At 40.7% G+C, this 23,234-nt stretch overlaps 2 protein-coding genes across 3 annotated transcripts in view; one reads left to right on the top strand and one right to left on the bottom strand.

Annotated features, from left to right (window-relative positions):
• Positions 1-10,562, bottom strand: part of PAK1 (p21 (RAC1) activated kinase 1) — a 98,903-nt gene extending 88,341 nt beyond the window's left edge. Inside the window, exon 1 of the mRNA XM_071432953.1 lies at positions 10,420-10,562. The gene's annotated coding sequence lies outside the window, so the exon portion shown is untranslated. The remainder of the gene's footprint in view (positions 1-10,419) is intronic.
• On the top strand, positions 10,526-22,635 carry AQP11 (aquaporin 11). Of its 2 annotated transcripts, XR_011680102.1 has the most exons (4): positions 10,526-11,120; positions 15,209-15,325; positions 21,242-21,565; positions 21,667-22,635. XR_011680102.1 is itself a non-coding variant. In XM_071432954.1 (3 exons), exons 1-3 carry the CDS (start codon positions 10,526-10,528, stop codon positions 21,292-21,294), a joined length of 765 nt encoding a protein of 254 aa, XP_071289055.1. In that variant the 3' UTR covers positions 21,295-22,635. The 2 variants fall into 2 exon arrangements, 1 of the variants encoding a protein (XP_071289055.1); XM_071432954.1 differs by having other exon boundaries at positions 21,242-22,635.
• The last annotated feature ends 599 nt before the right edge of the window (positions 22,636-23,234 follow it).

Below are 23,234 nucleotides of genomic sequence, written 5' to 3'. Positions count from 1 at the left end.
AAGAAAGAAAGAAACAACCCGAAATCCAACAAACAACAAAAAAACTACACCACAAAAGCATCTGGGCTTCTAAGATATTTTAACACCAAAAAACAACTTATTCCTCTCTTTTCACACTGGGAAATGACTAAATATCTCTGTCTGAAATTTCAGGGAGAGGTAGGGATGAGTCAGCCCAAAACAGACCCCTGGCTGAAAAGCATTAGAGTTAATTAAAACTAAATAGTCTCAAACAGAGGCCCCATTACAAGTCATTAAAGGAAATAGATTGTATTTTTGCAAGTTATGCTTTTTTGTGGTCTCCATATGAGCTGTGATTACCCTGGTAAGATATCAGTCACATTTCTGAAGAAATTTGCAGTTATGGTCTACTGACTCTTAATATCAGTTCAGTAGATTTATCTCAGATTGTAAACATGGAGGGAATTAGGTTTTCACACCTTCTTATTAAATGCTTCACCCAATGGGATCCATGCAGCAAATTATTATGTTTTGAATATGTTTTGTTTTAAATGCATTGCATCCTTTAGCATACAAAAGGCTACCTTTCTTTTTCTCCATACTCCCTTTTCATTAGAAGCAGTAGGATTAAATTTCCATGTAGCATTACCACGTCTAGTTCCCTGGCTCATCGTAAGTGTGTGTCTTGAAATCTTAAGCATTGATTATCCTTGTTATTGGTGGATTACCAGTTGGAGATTATGGGATTGGTCTGGAGTGAGCACATTTGCAAACATTGATGCAGAATCCTACATAACCAAGATTTCTTTTAAGCCCTAGCTCATTAAGAAAGGCTCAGGCTTTGTCTTTTTAAAGTATATTTACTTTTGAAAGTAAACATGTCTTTCTCACTTTCCTGACCTTCAGTTTCAGTTTTGCTCTTATATGCAAGTCAGTTTTCCCCTGTGTGATTTGGGTCCAACTTCACTTTTCAGAGTTTGGGCTGAAGATTCTGCTGAGAGCAGACTGGGAGAGACATTGCATTACTGAAATAGTCTGTTTGATCCTCCGCTCAATTAAAACTCCTCTTCCTGTTTATATTTATTGTTTAGACAAACTGTGCAGGGTCAGTGGTGCTCTGGCACAGCCTAATGAACCCTGATGTAACTGGTAACTTGACTTTGGCTTTTCTTTAAGATTATTTCCCAGGTTTCTTGGAGGTTGTTGTATTTTAGCAAGGAGAAGTACTACTGACAGTAAATGAGCCCGCACATTTTTCAGCTGTGATTCTCAGAACATAACTGATAACATGACTGGAAAGGAATCCTTGAATCATGAATTTGTGTTCTCTGCTACTACAAGCATGGGAATCAAAGCTGAAAATAAATGTGTTTGGTTTCTGGCTTAGCAATGATTGCCTACTTCACATTTCACACATCTTTCCATTTGTTCTTGTGTCAATATTGTTTTTTACATTGAACAGGTCATCTTTCTGTGGAGCTTTAGCTTCTTCCAGGTATTCTGAAACAGCAACAAAAGACATTTCAAGATTTCATTTGCCTTCATCTAGGCACATCTTACAGCTGGTCCACAGTACACTGGTAGCTGGCAACTGAATCCAGATGTTTTACCTCTACTCTTTCTGCAAATCTCCTGTCTTCTATCAGATTTTTTTCCTTAGTCCCCAGTACATGACCATATGACTTCTATTACTCCAGTCCTCAAGGTTATGCAGACTTCCTACATGATGTTCCAATTCTTCTTTGTTTTGATTTTGTCTTCCAATTTTATGTCATTGCTAAATTTAATTAGTAAATTTTCTCTTGCCTGAAAATTAGCCCTGAAAATATTGTTAATTTATTGCTTTTATAGGTTTTTGTTTGTATTGTATCACTGTTCTCTTGACATGCCTATAAAAACATTTCTCTTTATTAGATCTAAGTGGTTATCTAAGCAGTTAGCACAGTTGTTACTTTTTCTATAAACTTTAAAAGTGTAGTTTTTCATGGTTACTTGGCCCCTAGGTGGACTGGGAAATTGTTATGGCACTTCACTCAAATTCCTCAATAATATGGTAAATAAAACTATTTCATTTGTTAAGTTCAGAAATGTTATCTACTGAGAAGAAAGGCATCTGTTCATGGTTCTCAGGACTATTTTTCCCTAAGAATTCTGGAAACTCATTTCAGTCACATATTGAATTGTTTTTTGAAATCCTGCAGGCTAGAAATCAAAGAAGGTGGGAGAAAATGAGTGTTTATAACAAAAGCTTCAATTCTGGGAAACCAGTGGCATTACAGAAAATTAGTAGTTGTCTGTGGTTATGCACTGGCTGAACCTGACCCCAGGTGACATGGAAGTTCAGGCTTGAGAGACTTCAATGTGGCACCCTTCAACAGGTCAAAACTCATAGAAAGGTAGAATAACTGAGAAGCAGCAGGCTTAACACAGTACTTGTTTCTAAGATCTTCTGTCTCAGTGTTACCCTTCAAGTAACATCTTATTATCTGTCTTGAAGTATGATGTCTAACATCTTACTGAGGAAAAAGGGTCTCTTGATAATTAGTGCCCTCACCTCATTAAAACTTTCAAAGCTCCATTTGATTCGGATTGGGCCCAGCATGTCCACAGCAAATAGCAAAGCCATTGCTCAATTTTTAGGCCCAGAACGCTTGAGTAGGAGCAGTTAAAGATAAAGAAAACCCAGCAAAATCATAGCCAGTCCCCTGAGCAAGATTGTGTGCTCTACACACGGGAAATCTGTTACACTTTCTGGTGTCACAGTTCTTGGGTTTACCAATAACTGGTGGCTGAAGGGAGTATCTCTCAAGAGTGCCAATACTTTGATTTTGTGATTAAGGTTAAAACCTGGTAGTCAGGAGGCTCCACATAATCCACAGCCTTCCTGTCATCTCAGCCAAGGCATTTAACAATCTGTTGATTTACTACCCAGTAAAATGAGCAATGTTTCACTGCATCTTGTAATAGTGCTGTGAAACACACTTTTTAATGCTCATGTAATATTCCAGTATCACTGTTGTTTCTAATTAATTGTATTACATGAGGGATAGAGATCCCATCTGAGATGTGACTGCATGCCACTTGGCAATGATGATCCATACACCCAAGTGTTGACAGTGACAGTTGACAAGTAGAAGGCTGCAGACAGGCTCAGCTGGATTCAAAACAAGTCCACAACACATGGTTATGCAATAAGCATTAGACTGCACATCTCTTGACTAGCATGCATGCTTTGCAACCAGATGACCTCATCTCTCACAAATGAGTTATGATGTCTTTATGGAAGGAATACCACTCAATGCTTCTTCTTATGCTGCAAAAAAATTACATGGATTTAAATATAAAATATGAGCAAACAAAATAATCCCCCATAGAAAAAAATACTATATCTGCTTGAGTGAATTGAAAGAAACCCGGTTGTGTTAATAAGGCTTTGATCTTATTAAACTTTCAAAGCAATTATGTGAATGCAATGATAAACAGGCATGAGATGTCTCCTAGTACTAGAAGCAACAACTTCACTAGTCACTCACTCAAAATGATCTTCCTGTCTGACACTGAAGTTCGCCTTTACTTCAGCTTCATGGCATCAGGAGCAGACAATGAACAAACACACCTTATCAAAAGCAATTCTAACAAAGACAAGCTTACAAAATGCTCTCTCTGAAGGAAACCACAATGGACATGGGCATGGTACAGCTCAAGGTGAAGGTGCAAACACAAAAACAAGCATATATCAGTCATGCTCCTTTTCCACAGTTCCACAATCTTTCCTTTGGCACCAGAGGCAGACAACATCAGAGCCAACTGCAAGTTGTGATTGTTCCCTTTATATCTGGTTCTCCAACCACCTTTGGTCAAGCTTGCTACTGTAGCTGTCTGGTTCAAATCCTTCTAAGATGGGCTGCCTCCTTCTCTCAAAATCTTTCATCACCTGTTCATAAAGAAAAGCAGAGCTCCCTTTTGCTTTCTGAACTACTGCTATTGTACTTTCAAGGCTGTAAGCAACACATGAGTCATTGTCAGTAACAATTGAGAGAGGGAGAACAAAAGAGCTCCCTTCTATCCCACAAAGAAACTTCTGGCACGCTTGCTAACACCTTTTTTGATAAATGCTTTCATACATGTCGAGGGAATGTGATGTCTGATTAGTGGTTCAGAAGGACGCTTGGCAGGTGTGCACCAACATCATACAGAGAGATGATTTACACTTGAATACACAGTTTACCTACAATCAAACTCGAATCCAAGGTGCTTTGGTAACAAGTGCAAAAGGGAGCACTACTAGCACAGGCCCTCCTGCTCACACAATACAGTGAATGCCACTCACAACCCAGATACTTAAAGGAGAAAGACAAAACTGAGTGTGAACCAGGTTGAAAAGTTTCCAAAGAGTGTAAAGACAGAGTGTTGAAAAAACTGCTGTGTTTCAAGCCTCTAACCCAGCCTTGCAAACACAAAGACATACTAAATATATTTCAGTGCTACATGAGACAATATAGTCCCTAGTAACTGTATTGGTACAAAAATATTCATTGGAGCTACTCTAAATCACAGTGGTAATTTATTTGTTGGTTTTCATGGTACTTCATAGAGAGAAAGCTAAGTATTAGTGAGAGCAAGCACAATTCAGAAATGGATCTTTCTTTACAAGTTCAGTAGAACATTGTGCTTTGCACTTACACATTTCTTTTTCCTGGAAAAAAACACAGGTAAAAAGAAAACAAAACAATGATATTTTTTGTTGATACTATGCATATTAAACAGCAGCAGAGATTTAAGTTGGTTCTTTTGGAAATTGTAGTCCTAAACATACTTGAAAATTAGTCATTTCAGCTCAGGGCCTTCTACTGTTTTTTCAGCATTTACAGTTCTTAAAATATGGTTCTATGTAACCTCATATAATCAAGTAAAGTATGTTCATAAGTAACTTAAAAATTCTTTTAAAGTTGGGTGTAGCAGACATATTGAGACAACAAGCATTCACTTGATGGACTCCCCGTTCAATACAGGACCTTGTTTTAAGGCAAGCAGTTTGATTCTGGAACAAGCTTCAAACAGATGGAAAGCAACATGATGGGAACAAAAAATGAAGGACTGCACACTGTGCAATTTTGTTAGCAAGTGTCACTTCACTGTCATGAATAGGCTATGGCAGCTAACAGCAACACTTAAGAAATGCAAAGCTAAGCATATTACATAATCCAGAAGAGGGGTTGGAAAAAACAAACAAAAAAAGAGAAATGGCCTTGAAAAACAAGAGCATCTAAAATGTGAAGCTTCTTCTCTACCTTTAGCTTTTTAAACTTTTATCTTTTTTGATTAGAGTGGATTTAGTGGGCCTTTAGTGATCTTGTTACCTCAGAGATTATGAACATCAGGTGGTTTAGTGATTTCCTGTGTCCATGATTCACCTCATAAAATAACATTGCTTTTTATACTTACAGGGGAAAAAAAAAGTCCTTCCCGTCAAAGCAAATAGCATGATTAGAAAACAAAAATCAGTGGTCTACTAACTCAGTGCTAGAGGTGCAAGGTGGCCAGTCATGACCACAGAGCAAATAAACCTTCTGGCCATTTTGTATGAGGCAGTAACCTTTGGGAGCAGAGTAGGGGAACAGATGGAAGCAAGGTCCCTTCAGTTCCTGGTGTCTAAACCAAACAGGGTTTGCAAAAACAGATTTTCAGTCCAGTGGCCAGGCCTAGTCACTGTGATTATACACACATTAGTAAATTAAACAAGTCTGGGACTAGTCTCTGCCCCTGAGGCCAACTGGCACAGGGGATCCAATGTCCAGTCTATGAAAGCCCCAAAAAGTCTGTGAAAGCACAGTCTGCCTATTTGTAATGTATCCCCTAACCCACACCCTGGAATATTTTGGGATACTGCTCATTGGCCGAGACTAAAACCATGTAAGGATTATGAGAATCAGTAGACAGAGCTGAGTTCAGTGCTCAGGAACATCCCTGGTGCTGTTCAATTTGCTGGTATCAGCAGAGCTTTAAAAAGAGTCTCTACAATTCCCACACTTTGATCTGTGCCAATGCCCTCACCAAGTCCTCATGGCAAGAGCCCTCACAGGCAGTGGCATTTCTTGCCCTGAAATCAAAGAGTCCTGGGTGTATTGTCTAAGAGCTCAGACTCCTGTGCACTGAGCAAATCCCCTGCTGCTGTGATCCCTGGCTCTTCCCTACTGCCCAGGAACCAGGATCTCTCTCTCTGCACACCAGAGCTGCCCTCTGGTGCAAATCCTGCCTCTGGCATCCAACTGCTGTGAAATGTAGCCAGAAAGGGGAAATGTCCCAAACCTCCACAGCTGCTTGCTAAGAAAAGCTGTGCTGAAGCTGTGCCTGAGCTTGCCAGGGCCTGCTCAACAAGGATTTTCTGTTTGGAGGCACTATGACTACTTTTACTTTCTGTATTTCCAAGGCACCTTTAAATGTCAGACTAATTTTGGGGGAAACCAGCTGAACCACAAGAGAGAAAACAGGGCACACAGATTCCCTGGTATATTGTTACCTGAACTACAGATTCAGCTCCTCTGCAATTATTCCTTAACAATAATGTGGATGGAAGTGTTTGCCAGCATTTTCCAGCATGATAATGCCCAATTTCACCCCTGCAAAACCCACCCAAGAATTCTTGGCATGTTGATACCCTCTGAATGACTCAGCCTGCCATAGAAAAAGGAAGTAGATGAGGGAATTTTAGGAAGGAAAGGGGCTGAAACCATACACACAGCTAGGAATAGTTAACTGCATACAGAAAAAGCAGGAAATACAAGGGCTTGGGCAAAGAAGGAAAGTAGGAATACAGACAAATAGCCAGGAAAATACAAAGACTTATTTGCATGGAAGGGAACATGGAGAAAAGAATGTAGAGGGATTCTGAAATGAGGGGAAAAGAAAATGGGACAAATCAGACCAAAGGGAAATTATATATGTCCTGGTACAGAGCAGGCAGGAGCATGAGAGAATCTTGTTCAGGGAGGAGAGAGCACACACAAGGACAACCTGGAATGAGACTGAGCCACCAATGCCACCAAGAAGAAGAAACTGATGAGCCTAATTAATTTAGTACCAAAACCTGTATGTTGTAAAGTGAATTTTAAGAGACATTTCAGGCTTGAACACTCAGTTTTACAAATTACAAAATTAAGGGTTTGAACTTATACATACGGGATCTAGTATTCTCATCTCCTTGTGGCAAAATACAAAATAAAGCTCCTAGCTTGGAGCGCTCCAAGAACAATTGTTTGGAATGGCACTACCCTCTAGTGGTCAAAAAATCCAGTTATATGTACACCAGGAAGTAACATATTCACAGCTGGCCGTACAGATAACTAAAAGGTACAATCAATTCCAATCCACACTCCAATAATCCACCTCAAGACCGTGCTGTTAAATCAAACATCTTATTAGTCTGTTTTAAAATGAAAATTCATGACTGATCATCTGCACAAGTATCTGTCCAGGGCTCTAAAAGAGACCGGGCCTTTTTTCTTCTAGATCACATCTACAGAACATCATTGATGGGAAAAACAGTTGTTTCAATGCATAGTTTTCATGGAGGTGCTTTGAGACTATGTAATGACAACACAGTCGTGTCTCCTGCCTTGCCTCTCTCAGGTTTTTTTGACATCTAATCTTGTGCAAACAGTAAAAGCCAAATACTAACTGCTCTGTCATTTTCTCCTTTCCTCTCTTTATATCATCACTGTTCAACTACTGTGTTTCCCCTCTCCTGTTAAAAACAGCCCTATTTCTCAAAGCCTTCCAAATACTCTTTTATCACCAGACTTCTTAAGCCCAGATGTCTCAAGGGTCCTACACTTCTGGAAATGAGGAAGAGCTTGTCATGTCACTCCCTTCTAGGGAAACAATTCTGTATGTTTCAACTGATCTTTTTGGTAGGTTGACCTTGAACTAAAGGCAGGCTATTGTTGCTTGGAAGTAATAGATTTGTGTATTGCCTCCTTGCAGACCTTGATTGGGCAAAAGTCATTCCTGCGAGGTCTGATACGCTGTCATTGATGCCACCTTGTGGCAAAAGTACTGGATATTGGAATTCTCGAAAAACACTCAGCATTTGCCCCTCCTTGCAGGTGCATTGAATAGCAGCACAGTGGTTACTGCTGCTTGCAGTGCTTCAGTTTTAGAGTTCATAAAATCAGTATTTGGACACTCCTAAAAACATATCATCGGTCTGTAAAAGAGAGGAGGAAAAATAGGAAGAAGCACCACAAAATAGATTTATTTTTGTTTTATTAGGGTGAAAACTAAATCAGTATAACCAATGTCACGTGGCACAACCATTCATGTGCTCAGAGCTTGGGCATTTTTTTTCTCTTTTCCCACCAGAAAAACACAGTGGCAAGAGGTACAACCCATTCCAAATACTGTAAAATAGCACTGCAGGGAGAGACTGAAGGAAAATTCAGCCCCAGCCTAACAGGACAGGAAGGATTTCCCAGTTATCTCATGCTGGGCTCACCCTTCTCAGTTACCAGGCCCAAAGAATTATCCTAAAGGAGCCCATGCCTATTTTTCCAGGACAGTCCTGATGCCATTTGGGCCCTGCTATGAATGCCAACATTACCACATTCAGCAGAATGAGGCTGATGCCTATTTTTAGCATTGCTTCCACTGGAGAAGCCTGGGAATCAGCACCTGCTTCCTCCGGGCACTCTGTCAAACACCCTTCTCCCAGCAAGCGAGTGGGAGGAAGAGGCTGAATCAATCTGTGCACCTGCGGTTTGCACCACCAGGTGCCCAAAAACACTGGAAAGAAACCCCTCTGATTACAAAATGTGGTGAATGTAAAAATTTTCTTAAGAAAGGATGTTCCTTAATGTTTGATCTTTGTATATTTCAAGCCTGATCAACAAAAAAGGAGGTTTTATCCATGAAACAGAGCAGCCAACAAGCTCTAAGTGATGTCCAGGTGTTAGAAACACAAATTAATTGTCAGTAGAATTGCCTTGTAAAGGTTTAGAGCTTAATGTGTTTCCATGACCTCAGACCTAGAGGGAGCTTGGGAAGAAGGATGTACTGCTGATAGTGGACACAACACAGAATTTACGGGCCACAAGGCCATTTAGCAGAACTCACAAGATAAGGAAGATAAGGAAGAAACTAATAAAGACAACTCAGCAACTGTGCTGAATCAGCTCCAGCTGGGTAAAAGGTAATTCTGGCAGGGCGAGATCCCGACCACCAGCTCACGAGCCCCTGACCCAAGAGACACACCAACTCCAAAAAGATAAACACTGAGCATGCAGATTAATTAGCATGAGAAGTGAGAGAATCATTAACCAATAGAAGACAGAGTACTAATTAATAAGAGAACTATGCAACTTGTAGTCGGTGAACAAATCTTATGAGGAGTGGCTGAAGGCACTGGAGGTGCTTAGCCTGGAGAAGAGGAGGTTCAGGGGGGACCTTATTTCTCCACAGCTCCCTGAAAGAGCACTGCAGACAGGTAGGTGTCGGTCTCCTTTTCCAGGTAACAAGTGAGAGGATAAGAGGCCATAGGCTTTAGCTGTGTCAAGGGAAGTTTAGGCTGGACATCAGGAAGAATTTCTTCACAGAAGGGGTAATTAGACATTGGAATGGGCTGCCCAGGGAGGTGGTGGAGTCACCGTTCCTGAAGGTGTCTAAGGAAAGACTGGATGTGGCACTCAGTGCCATGGTTTATTGACATAGTGGTGTTCGGTCACAGGTTGGACTTCACGTCATGCTAGAGGTTTTTTCTAACCTTATTGTTTCTGTGATTCTGTAATTCCTGTGTGTGCTACAATGTATAAATAGTAAAAAAAAGTTTTGATAGTTGGCGTGCTGCTTTTGCTGAACACCACCGAGCACGCAGGCTTGCGCAACTCCAAATAAATAACCAATGTCTCTCTCTCGAGCTCGCTGCAAACCGCGGGGCGAGGGACGTGATCCCCGCGCACAGCCGGGGCCGGGGCCGGCCCGAGCCCCGCCGGGCTCCCCCTGCCCGCCCGGCCGCTCCCTCAGCGCCCCGCGCGCCCCGCCCGCATGCGCGCTGCGCAGCGCCCGCCGGAGGGGGCGGCGCGGCCGAGCCCGTGCCCGGCTCCGCGCTGGGGCTGGAGCCGCTCCGCAGCCACGGACACACCGCAACACCGATCCCGCCGGGAAAATCGGCTCCCCTCCCGTTCCCCCGCGGCCGGGAGCCCAGGCCCTCCCTCGGCTCCCTGTCCTCCGGCAGGCTGAGGGGACAGGGGAGCTCGTCCCGCGGCGGAGGGGCTGAGGGGGGAGCAGAGCCCCCTTGCCCCCGCTCCCCTCCCCGTGCTTTCCCACCGCCGGGAGAGAGCTTCCCTGTCCTAAGCCGTGCCCTGGCAGGAAGCGGGATCCCCCTGCCCTCACCCCTGCCCTTTGCTCCGCCGAGCGGAGGGTGAGTCAGGCTCCTGGCAGGTGCCAGCAGAAGCTGGTTTCTACCTCCAAGGGAAAGCGGGGGCATTTTCCCTCTCTCTCCTGCTTTCTTTCTCCCCGCAGGTGGTGGGGCTGGACCTTCGGCGAGCCCTCGGGCCTGTGAAGCTCCGGCATGGCTGTCGGTGGGGTCGGGAGCTCCCTGCTGCTGATGTCCGGCGTCGTGGTGACCGTGGGGCTGTGCCGGAGGCTGGCCCGGCGCCGGCTGCGCTCCCGCCCGCACCTCTTCGCTTTCCTTGTGGAGATGTTCAGCACCTTCCAGATTTGCGCCTGCACGAACGAGCTCAGCCTGCTCGGCAACGTGGAGCCGAAGCCGCACACCGCCCTCACCCTCACCTACGGCTTCACCGTCCTGCACGGCCTGAGCCTCGCCGGCAGCACATGCAATCCCTGCGGGACCCTGCAGCCCATGTGGGGCGGCGGGACCTCGCTCAGGATGGGGGGACTCAAGATCGCCGCTCAGTTCGTGGCTGCAGTGCTCGCCAGAGTGTTCATGCACTTTATCTGGAGTCTGGAGATGGCAGAGCCACATCTTGGAGCACTCTCACAGGGCTGCAGCAGCCCCATGCAGACTACAGAGATGCAGGCGTTCTGCATAGAACTGCTCTTTTCTGTCGTTTTCCAGCTGGCCGTCCTGCAAGCCGAAAGCGTTAATCCCAAATACAGAGTCCATTTAATTGCTCTTCTCATCACCATGCTCGTGTATGCAGGTTAGTCTTTTTACTTTCTCTTCTTCTGTTCCTGCAATAAAGCTGTAACGGAAGGGGTTCTTACAGTTTTCTTAGAAGTGTTAAGATGCAAAATGCTTTTTCTTAAATTACACTTTCCTTGATGATTTTTTTTTGTGTCATCCTACGTATGCAAAGTTAATTTGTTGTTTATATAAAGTATGCCTGGTTGCATTCCAGGCAAGTATGGGGTTAAGAATGAAATGAGTTATGCAGTTAGAGTGATGTCAGGTCTGCAAGTACATATGGTTAAGTGTTAAAATATCTCAGTGAAGGATTGTTTCATAATCCAACTATTTATACAGCATGAGAGATTTCATACTATGTGCTCTGATTAGTAAGTGACATTGGGAGAGCACCGCTGGCTGCATCGGGAGAAAGTGCTGATTGTGCAACACCAGGGTACAGACTGGTAGGTAATATGGAAGCTCTGTATTTAAATAATGCATAATTCATATCAGTGCAGTTTATTTAACTACTTCCTTAAATCATAAGTGGGAATGGTTATTTGTGGAATGCATACAGAAATAATACCTTATGAGACCAAATGCAAAAAAAAGGGAAAAAATAGGTGCCTGTTTTATTAGAGCCTCCCTTGTCTGTAATGCCATGTGAATCCATATAGGTAGCCTTTCCTATCTGATTGTCACCTCGTGCTTTCCAGAGCTGAGATGCTGTCACCTGTGCATCCCCTCTGGACCAATGGGAAGGGAGAAGTGAGGGGAGTCAGTCTGAACTTCTTTCTTCTGACTGTTGATGTTCCCTCTTGTCCCCACTGTAGTGACAAGAGTTGTTAGGTCACTTAAGGACTGACTGCCCTGCTGGGAGTCCTTTTCCTACTGGCAAGGAGATTGTGTAGCTTGGAGAAGTGAAAGAGATGATTACAGAACTCTTGCTGTTGCTGCTGCCCCCACCACAGAAAAAGTCATCTAGGGAATCACCAAATCTCTTTGAGAGAGGGAGATCACTTCTCTTACCTGCAAACATCCAGGATGTTGTTGATGCCTTGTCCTAAAGGCTTAGCTGTATTAATGCTATTTAACATAATAGCATCCAGAACAGTGTACAGTCACATTTTTAGATGTAGTAATGTAAAAATCTTTACTCATTATCTTTAGCTGAGATCCTAAAAGATGAAAGTCGTTGGGGAATTTTGAAAATTAACTTAGCAATTTAAACTACTTTCTAAAAGCAGAAGTAGGGTGTCAGTGCATTTGAGGACATTAAATATATTTCTGAGTTGCTTGGTGGAAGTGTAGCCAGATATCCTCCTCCCTCTTCTACAAGCATAGAAATCTGGATTCCTGATTCCTAGCATTCTTTTCCTGCTTAGCGAACAGTCATATAAAATAATACGTGTCACACGGCCTTTTTTTAGCTAATTCATACAAAGAATTCACTCCCAGTGTCATTGGCCAGGTTCCTATCTTCTCCTAGCAGGAGAAGGCCAAGTGTGCCACGTGAAGGCTGAGTGTACCAAGTGCCCTTCTGTGCCATAAACTTGGCCTTGTTGGGACTCCCCGGTGCAATCGATCTGCACGTACTTCTAGGAAACCTCAGGCCTCTTTTGCATCACGTGCACAACACCCTGTGCTACCTGGACATTTTTCTTTGCATTTCTTTTAAACTACAATCTGCTTGTCTACTATAAAAATATACAGGTATTGAGATCCTGTCGTGGCTGGGGCAGTAATGAGGAGCCTGGTAAGTGGCCATGGATGATGCCTGCTGCACATATCCCATATATCCTGTGGATGACATGGCATAGCCCCAGCCATGTCTGTCCCACCTCTGCTGCTTACATGCAGCAGGGAGAGTCACTTACAAATCCAGTGTCACAAATAGTGGCCTCCAGCACAGTGGGTTCTCATCTGCAGGCTGAGAAGACAGACAGATGCATAATTTAGCTGGTCTGGATCATTCTCAGGAAATCTTCTGCACCTCGTAGTTTACTGTTTATAGACCTGCCATGCACCTTACTCCAACAAATAACATCAGGTTATACAGTATTTTCAAAATCACAAGCTGTTACTTTAATTTTTCTTATGCTTTTTCATATTTAAAAATATTTATATATTTTTTTTACATTTTATCCGACACAAACCAAATTTTTATAGTATTACATACTGTACACAGAAGCTCCCATACTGCTTCACTCTGTTTTCTACTAAATAAAGGCCAAAAAAAGAACATTACGTCTTTACATATTACCCTTAATAATGATTCATTAGCTAAGAATGCAGACCATATACAAATGGTAAAGAATATTTTTGTATAATTCCTTTGGGAAAGTACTTATTTAGGTGTTAAAAAATACACCTTTTGAGAGCTTTTTCATTTACAGGCAGCATTACAGTTAGGTCAGAATCATATGAAATTGGTTAGATTTTTCTGAACCTAACATATCAGGGTACAAACGACATACATATTTTTAATTCTGAGTTTCTTCCCAATTTTGGCCTTTAATAAAAGCAAAAACATAAAAATACTTTCTCAGGCACTGTGTGGCATTACTTCCCCTTTTGAAGTTTTTATGCACACCCCATCAAAGAGATTACACTTCTTCTGCCATAAAACAATTTGTCTTTTCTGTTACACAGACTGAGGTGCTAAATGAATAATTTTAAGTAAGGTTATAGTGGTGCCCCTGGCCTATGGTTGATATTCCAGTAGTTATTAGTAATGAATATTGAAGAAATACAGCAGTTAAAACTCTGTCTAATGCTTAATATTTATCAACTGCATCCTGAGAGTGAAGTTGTGCTTTCAATTGTACATTTATGGATAAAACAGCAGAAGCAGTGGAGTCATAAACAGATTAAAGCAAAGTAAATTATTGTAGCTGGGCTTCCTGGCAACCGTGGACATTGCTAATATGTCAGTGTGCAGAAAAACAGACTGCACAGTAAATCTGACTTGTTCTTGAGAACAAGTGCAAAACCACAGTAAACTGAGTAGGCAAACAAAGATTAAGATTTTCCTTAACTGTAGTAATAGTGAAAGAAATAATAAGGAGAATATGGAAAGAGAAATACCAAAAAAGAGTGACAAAGACCTTACTGAAACTTTGGATAAATGATTGCACAGTCATAGCAAATGAGGATTACAGCAGCAGGGTATTTGTACAAAGGGTAAGTTCAAAGCTCATACAAGCTTATTTGGGGAGGAGTCAAGAGTAAACAGTAAGGAATTATACAGATGCAATTATAGAATAGTTTATGGTAATAGGTTAATAGATAAAACAGGTAGGGGGTGGTTAGTAGCTAACAGTACAGGAATACAGGTAATTTAGCTATGAGTAATGCTTTTTCTGCAGCATTGCAACGAGAGGAACAACACATGTCAGAATTAAACACACTTAGCTCCAGGTTCATCTGCAGTGTAATTACAGTTTACTCCCCAGTGTAACGTGTTTGGATCTTGTTATTTAGGAAATGTTTAGGCAACTTCATTTACATCTGAAATCAGAGGCAAGGAAAGATGCTTGGCTTCCTTCTACAAGACAGTGGAGTGGCACTTGCTTCTGTTTTCTTTGAACAACATATAGAGTTTTTCCACAGTTTGTATACCATGTGAAAATCCTAACATTCTGTATATTGATATAATAATATTAGTATTCTTATAAGAAAGTATAGAGGTCAGCTTAGCAAGAACACTACTTGAAAGTTTTTTCTTTTATCTTGCATATGTGTTTCATGTGACACGAGGCTATAATGTAATGGCTTATGTAATTTCTGTCTCCTCCAAAATCATGATACAGAAATAGCTTCTAGTTTTATCAATAGAAACATTCAGCATTAGCCAGACCTATCTCTTTAAAGAATATTTGCTAGAAAGAGATAAAGGAAGTTATAGCTTACCCTTCATATGTTTTAAAGCCTTTGAGAAAACAGTTAAACTGTTTACTGAGTCGTCAGGTGAATAACTTCAGAAGAGTTTTACCTGTTCAAACTGTTTCTGCTAATTCATTTTATTGCAGGGTATAGATTTCTTGTAGTATCGTGCATTTGAATTTAAAGTAAGTATTTAAAAATATGGTTTTATGTAATGATGTTTACATTTTATTGCAGGTGGAAATCTCACAGGAGCAATATTTAACCCAGCACTGGCATTTTCATTACATGCAGATTGTTTCTATGACAAATTTTTGAGTTACTCACTAGTATATTGGCTAGCACCATGCTTAGGTAAGTTCTTAATACTTCACGTGTTTGAGAAAGTGTTATTTAGTACATGGTTCATAAATCAAGAAATAAGTGCTCTTTATTTGAGAGTGTTTGACTTTTGCATTAAATAAATCCAGAAAATAGTAAATTATAATGTATGTGTTGAAATCATTCAGAATTGTGGTTTCATTTTGCAAATGCAGGCTGTGTATTTTTAACATGTTTTAATTCTCTGTATAGAGTACCTGCAGCACTGTTTAGTGAATTATAGAATTATTTGGATTAGGGAGGTCATTTAAAGATCATATGGTCCTTACCTGAAAGTAAGTATGAGCGTGATTAACTTCAAGAAGAGAAACATACTGGTTACCACACAGTGTCTGTCTTGTTTTGTGACAGTTTACGAAAACATGGGGATGATAAATTTTAGAAAAAAAAATGACCCACAGGTATTGGGACAAGTGCCTTAAATATGCTTTCTCAATTACCACTTTTTTGATATCAAATATTTTATCCCCATAGTGTCTAAGCTTTGCAGTTCTCATTCTGTGTTTGTCCCCTAGTCACTGTTCGACATGGTCTGCTCTTAGTTTAAGAATAAGAAGTGTTAGCAACTAGGTTTTTCCTAACTTAAATTCTGGTTTTAATTTGGAAGCTATTGATTTTGACTTCTAGCTGTGTGCAGATGAAAATGGTCCATGTGATACTTACTTCATGCTGTTGTTTGTTTACAGTTGGTCCCTACAAATCTTGAGCTTTCTGCTTAGGGTATATAAAGAAGCAGTCTGCTAATACCAAATTCTTTCATGACTGTTAATCCTATTAGAAGGTAGAAGAGTGATGAAGGCAGAGCAGGATGTAAAATATACACAGGAAACACTGGAAAGGGATCCTGTTATGACCAAAAACTTCCTTTTCTTGAGTTCATGTCTGTGTGTGTTCTACTTGCCTTGACTCTTAGGTTTAAACTTCCGTCTTTGTTTTTGGCTGACTAACTAAAATTCACTTAGATATAATCTTGTTGAATTAGATCTCTAAACAGGATGACTGAACAATAGAGTAAACTTGAGTAACAGAGTAACTGTCCAGTGAGTAATAAATGAAATGTCATAGGCACAGCTGATCAGCATTGCTCGGGTCCTGACAGACCACATAATATTTCTCAGCTTTAGCTTTCATTAACTGATTTCAACCTCATAACCATTTAAAGATTTCCCAGGTTGTAAGTATATGAGATTTAATCTTTTGGCAAGTGATTTAAAGAAACAGGAGGCATTCTGAAACCCCATGTCCTACTTACATGCCAAGATGTGTCCTGCAGAACAGCTTTGCAGCAAACCTCCAGGTGATTGAGAATCAACAGTTGTTAACTGAAATGGACCCATGACTTGAGGAACTTAAAATGTGGTTAGGGAGCAATGTTACCTTTCTAGGAAATTTCATAAACAGTGGCTTGTCATAAGTTAACATCTAGAATATACACACAAAATACATTGAATGCTGTCTCTTGATTTATGAGGGAAAGGAACTCCTCCAGACTGAGCAGTTTTAAAAAGTGAATACTCAGGACACGTCACTTCTTGCACAGTGTCACAACTGTAGCCAACATTTAGTGACAGATCTTAGGTCTGTGGATCATCTGAAGGACTGAGTAATCTATTGGTGATAAAAATATTTCATTACAGAATAAGGATGTTTCATGGATACATTTAAGAGACCTTATAAATCAAGAGTTCAAAACAAATAATAGTGTCTGAGGTACAAGTATAGAGAAGATTGCTGTATTTGAAAACTGAATTGATGAATACAGGAGTGCAGATCTACAAATTTTAACATGAAGTGAATTTTTTCTGACACTTTTTGAAAATAAGAAAATAATAGAAATAGCATTTTTTCTTTCACGATTGGACAAAATAATGAGGCATCTAAGAAAATGACCTGTTATGATGACAAATTCTTGTAGAAAGAACCTCTAAACAGAATCATGGAAGTAGATGATGAGGGAAGGGATATTTTAAATTCAATTGTAAAAACTACTTTCAGAATCCATTTGTCAGCAGAAATGCTGTTTAAGACTTCCTAGAAACTGGCAGAGTCACAATGTTATGCTAATCTGATGTCTTACTTCTTCCAGCATCAGTCTCTCAGATGGTTAAATTACTTTGTTCTTACTTTGGGAAATACTTTCAACAGGCTTTTTTTGTGTTTTGCTGTAATAACTACCTCACAGTAGTACCTTGGACTAACATATCATGAAACTTTAAATTCCCAGTGGAAAGTGCAATATATTCTCATTTATGGCCGTGGTAAAAATCCATAAGGGCAAGGATATGGAGAGCATTCAGAATACAACTGAATCCTGATCTGGCTGAAGCACATCGTAAACACTGTTCTTAGAAAGGACACTTGGAAGAAAAGGAAGATTGATTACCACTTTCACAAGACAAGGATGAAATGGAGGTTTTCTTTTAGGATAAACAAGTCTACTGGTGGTTTATGGTCTTTCAGGAATTTAATCTTGAAACTGTAGTTAATTACTCGTTTTTCAAAATGGCCTCACCAATGTTCTGGTGAAGGTGATTCTACAGCAGCATTAAACTCTGGATTCCTGCAATAAACATAATGCCAGCAAGTGTTTATAACTTAGCACAGGCAGGCCTAAGTTCTGCACTGTGAAGATAGACTCAGCAAGTACCAGTGGAACAAAGATGGTTTCTGTTTCACTGCCAAAGGAATTCATGTTAGTTGTCCAGGCGTGATTATACCATCAGTAATGATGGAGACTGTGCTAATGCTGCTCTTTCAGTACCAGGGAGATGGCAGCTATGAATGGAAGAGTTGGTGACAAGATAATCATGAGGCTGATAAAATGAAATGCTCTTTCCTGGACAGGTGCCAGCTTAGCATATCATAGAATTGTATTGTAGAGTGAGGGATGTTAAAGACCATCCAGTTCCAACTCCCCTGCTATGGGCAGGGACACCTTCCACTGGACCAAGATGCTCAAAGCCATCCAGCCTGGCCTAGCCTCCTGCTATATTTCTAACACTATAAAACCAGAATGAAGGCCTCCTTCTTTAGATCAGTTTTACTAGAAAGACTAATACTATTCCTTAGAAAGTAAGTGCCACAACAGTCACTTAGCAGTAGATGTAAATGGAGGAGGGTAAGCAAGGGAGAAGGCAACAGGTGAGACTTTGACCTTTCTGCTCAGAGGAGAGGCTATTCTGAGGCTGCCAGCAAGTTCAGAACACTTAAGCAAAGAAACAAGAATTCCAAGTCTGTGTCTAGTGAAGTGTTCAGTATCTCAGGGACTTGGAAGCAAAGGTGGTTTTCAACAAACAACTGGAAACAAACTGCTCCTATTCCCAGACCCTGGTTCTCATAGGGGTTTTCAGCTCCACAGACATCATCTGACAGAGCAAAAACTCTTATGCAATGAGTGGATGTAATCCATGAAGTTCCTAGAAACTGTCAGTAATTATGTGTAATTAATATCCTAAAGGGCCAGTGAGTGGTAATGCTGAACTTGACCTGCCTACTGAGAAAAATGGATCCCGAATGTGGCCACTTGGGTTGTAGTTCTCACAAGAGTTCAGGGTGCAGAGGAAGACTGGGAAGGTAAATAGCAGAGCTGTCCAGACTTTGGACTTCAAAACAAAATTCTGCTTATTTAGGGAATTGCTAAGTCAGTAGTAATTCCCTTGGAAACTGCTATAAATGGGAAAAGGTGATTTTTAGAAAAAGCTCATGAGAGCTCAGTAATAGATTTAGATGTGCAGAAGGAATCTGTCACATAGCGTTAGACTGGGAATTTGTACAAAAAGCTTTTCCCTGCTGGCTAGACAAAGAGCTTTCCTTCAACAAAGGAGAACATGTAAGAAGTTGAAACTGGGAAAGGCAGCAAAGGTGGAGTATAAGAGCTTTGCACAGGCACTTGGAAACAAAGCCAGGAAGAGCTCAACTGGAATTAAGAGAAAGGACATGCAGAGTTACAAATCTACTAATCACAAAAAAGTCCAGAGAAAATGCAAGTCCATTGGTGGATGGGGGAGACAACCTAGAGAGGGATGGCATGGAAAAGGCTGAGGTACCACTCAGTGTTCCCAAGCAAAATTTGCTCCCAAATCTCTGTGTACATCAGTAAGGTTTTGGAAAAGAAGCAATAAATAGGGAACAATAAATGGGAACAACATACATGATTGTGAATGCATTGACTCTAGTGGGATTCACCTAGAAATGAAGGTAGAGTTGGCCAGTGTTGGAATTGTCCTTAATTTATGAGAAGTTGCAGCAGTTGGAGGAGGTTCCTGCCAATGGGCAATGTGCTAATACTATGCCTGCTTTTAAGGAGGAGGAGAGCAAAGCCAGGGAACTACAAGATAGTTGGTATCACTTCAGCCAGTGAGAGGACGGTGGAGTATCTAGTCTTGGAATCCATTTCCAACCATGAAGACAGCACAAAGATAAACACAGGAACAGTCAGCACAGACTTAGTGAGGGCAATCCATGCTTGACCAGCTTGGTGGCCTTCTGTAATGAATGCATTGGAAATGACAAAGGAGCAGGAATGCACTGTACCTGCACTTCAGTAAGGTTTATTGAGACCACCTCCCACGGCATTCTTGGTTCAAAGTGGGCTCCCACAAAAAGACTGTTAGATGGAATAAAGATTGGCTAAACCACTGACCTCAAACTGTCACAATCAATGGATTGACACCTGGCTGGTGGCCAATACCATGCAGAGTATGCTGGTGTGATTATTGCCTCCTTCTACTCAATGCCTGTGAGGTGACATCTGGAGCATGGGTGGTTTGGAGTCCCCAAGTTCAAGAGCAATGTGTCAAAAAACAGGATCCAGGCAGTGGAGGACCAGAGACAATGAAGGGCCTAGAGTACCTGATCTAAGGGGGAAGGCTGAGGGAACCAAACTGGTTTAGGCTGCAAGAATAAGATGAAAGCGTGTTTTAAGCACAGTCAAGCATTATTTCAAGAGAAGTTACAAGGGTAACAGAGATTAACCATTCTTTTTGGCAACAAGTAACAGCAAGGCCACGAACTGGGGCATGGGAAGTTCAGCTTAGATTCCAGGAAAGCATTCAGGAGGAAGGGTGCAGCAACACTGAAATTAGTTTCCTGAAGAAATGCTACAGTCTCCAGCACGGAGGTTTTTTTGGACTCAGCCAGAGAAAGTCTCACTGACCCATCCAGCATAGGCACTGAGTGGCAGACTGGACTAAACAGAATCCCTTTTAATAAGCTTTTTTTGTGATCTGAGAAGTTTCATAAATTCAAGCTTATGTGTGGGCAACACCCTCAAGCAGGATCCTCTTTTCCTCTGAAAGAATAATCTGATTTTTTTTTTTTTTACTGAAGGAAATAAACTGTATCTGGATGCCCTTTGGACTCAGTGATCCTTATGGATCCCTTCCAACTTGAGATAGAAGTTTCTTTATGAGAATTGTATACTATCTCTAACTAATATTTTTGCAGCTCCAGAATAAACTAAATCAGAATGATCTTCAAAAAAACACCCACTGTCCTACAGCCACTTGGCAGCACCTAAAAATGATGTGGTTATCAAAACAGGCATAGCTAACAATCTCAGGTGAGGGATGGAGGTTAAGCTGCTGGCTCAGTCATTTGTACATGCAGCCACAAAGAAAGCAGCCCTGACCAGGAACAGGAAGGTGCCCGTGTTGGATTCACCCAGTCAAACTCTCTTGCACAGATCAAAGCATTAACTGCACTAGGAAAAACAAGATTATTATCTCACAGGGAGCACTTGCATGGCCTGATGAAGCTTCCTTTGCAAAAGGTAACGCTGTATTGTGGTAGAGACTCAAATACTTGAACACAATGTTTGTTTTCCATACCAGTACTGTGTCCTTCTCAAATGCATTTAAATAAAAGTCCTTTCTGTAACTCTCATTTCAGGTACAATACTTGTGGTTTTTATATGGGATGAAATCTTTCCTCGGAAATCTTGAGACATGAAATCCTGAAATTTGGGAGCACTACATTAAAAAATATTTTCAACATCTGCAGACATAAAGCTTTCAGAGAACTGCTGACAGACTTTCATGCCATCTTTATGCTGTATTTTCAGATTTCATGTTTGAAATATTTGACTTACCACTTTGTATTCAAATAATTATTTTGTAAATGAGAGTATTGGGATTTTGGGAATATCTGCCACCATTTTCAGTTAAGCCATATGAATGTGAAGGACTGTTAAAAAACAAATATGTCACTTTAGCCGTAAGTGCCATTTTCTGACCTTTATTAGCATGCAAAATTTATTTTAGAGAAATACCCTGTCCTTTCAAGGTTTGATTTTATTGGATTTCTTCCCACTGAAGGCACCTGCAAAAAGGGAGCTGAAGATTTCTTATACTGACATCATCATATTCCTACTTGCCATATACCTACCTCTGAGAGGAAGAAAGGCTACACTACTCCCTAGAAGAATCTCCACAGCTCTGTTCTAGAGGCACCCTACACCAAAATTAAAGCCTGTATGACCAACATTCTTTTAATAATGATAATTTTAATACCTGAGTGCAGGTAAGTAACCCCTCACTTCCTACCAGGAAGTCTCTGTCACATCCTGTCCCACTGGAGATTGTTGAATGTTCACCTTGGTTGGAAAAAGCAGTAATAAAATACCATAAAATTCTGTAGACACACACATCAAATGGTATTTTAGGCAAAACCCTCAACTTTTTATCAGCAATTACTGCTGCCTCTTCACATAGGCACAGTATATAGGGAAGAATCATGCAGTACTCAATTTGTCCTTGCTTTTATGGAGCTCTTACCAACTTCTTTAAAAAAAAAAGAAGAATCTGCAATGCAGAAGAATAAATAACAGAGATAAAAACTACAGGAAAACTACATACACAAGCATGCCCTTTATAGCCCCAGCTGAGGCAAACACCACTGATGGGTACTATCCTCTGAAACTCTGTTTCTAGCACAAGGTTTCTTCTTCTGGCTGTAGCTTAATTTTTAAAAATGCCAAAATATATTTCTCAAATTTAAGAGTAAATTCAGTTTTTCTTTTTATGGTTACTTCGTTTGAAAGGAGAGATGGTTAACAAATTCTACAATGATCTCAGTATCATGTCCTTCACCTCATCATCGAAGTCACCTTACAAACCATATTTTAAGAGAAAGGAAATCAGATGGGGAGTTTTTCACAGTTAATTGATGAAGTCTTTAACAGCTACTATTGTCAGCTATCTTTTTTACAAGAGTTGGGGAAGTAAATATTTCCATGTAATTTCTTCCTTGTTGCAATAAAATCTTTTCTTGTTTTATTTTTCCAAGATATCTGTAAGATTATATTGCAAAATTAAATCAACTGTATGAACCTGCTTTACATACAAGAGTCCAATCCATGACCCTGTATTCAGTTATTAATAATAAAAACAATTAGCCTGCTAGTATGCTGAAGAGAACTAGAACTGCTGAGTTATCATTCAGCAGCTCTTCAATTGCAGTGTGGATAGATCTACTAAAGGAAAATTCTCCTTGTTAAAACTCTCCATAGCAAGGACCATACACTGAGCCTGAAAAGATATGATCCTCTGAGAAAATACATATTTTTATATACCTTGTTCTGCTTCTAAAACAGATCCTTTTGGGGGTTTCTACCTTCCCTTTCTTGCTTTACTGCTTTTTATTTTTTTACCTCCTTTTAAAGTGATCCATACCTAATAACTTTTCCCCCCACTTTTTCACCTCATTTCTTATGGAAACAAGTCTTTCAAAATCTGAATTATTTGATGTCTCCTCTGAAGCCATGAAGCCCACAGGATAAAGGTCTCAAAAATAAACCTCAAAGAGCATAAAAACAGACAAAGAAAAGAGAAAAACAGATATACAAACCTACAGGCAGCCAAGATTTGTTAGATTAGAGGCCCTA

This window comes from Agelaius tricolor, unplaced genomic scaffold (genome assembly GCF_023055355.1).
Source record: "Agelaius tricolor isolate 1412-34295 unplaced genomic scaffold, bAgeTri1.0.p SCAF_9, whole genome shotgun sequence".
Lineage (NCBI taxonomy): Eukaryota > Metazoa > Chordata > Aves > Passeriformes > Icteridae > Agelaius > Agelaius tricolor.
This window is presented reverse-complemented; position numbering and strand designations above follow the sequence as displayed.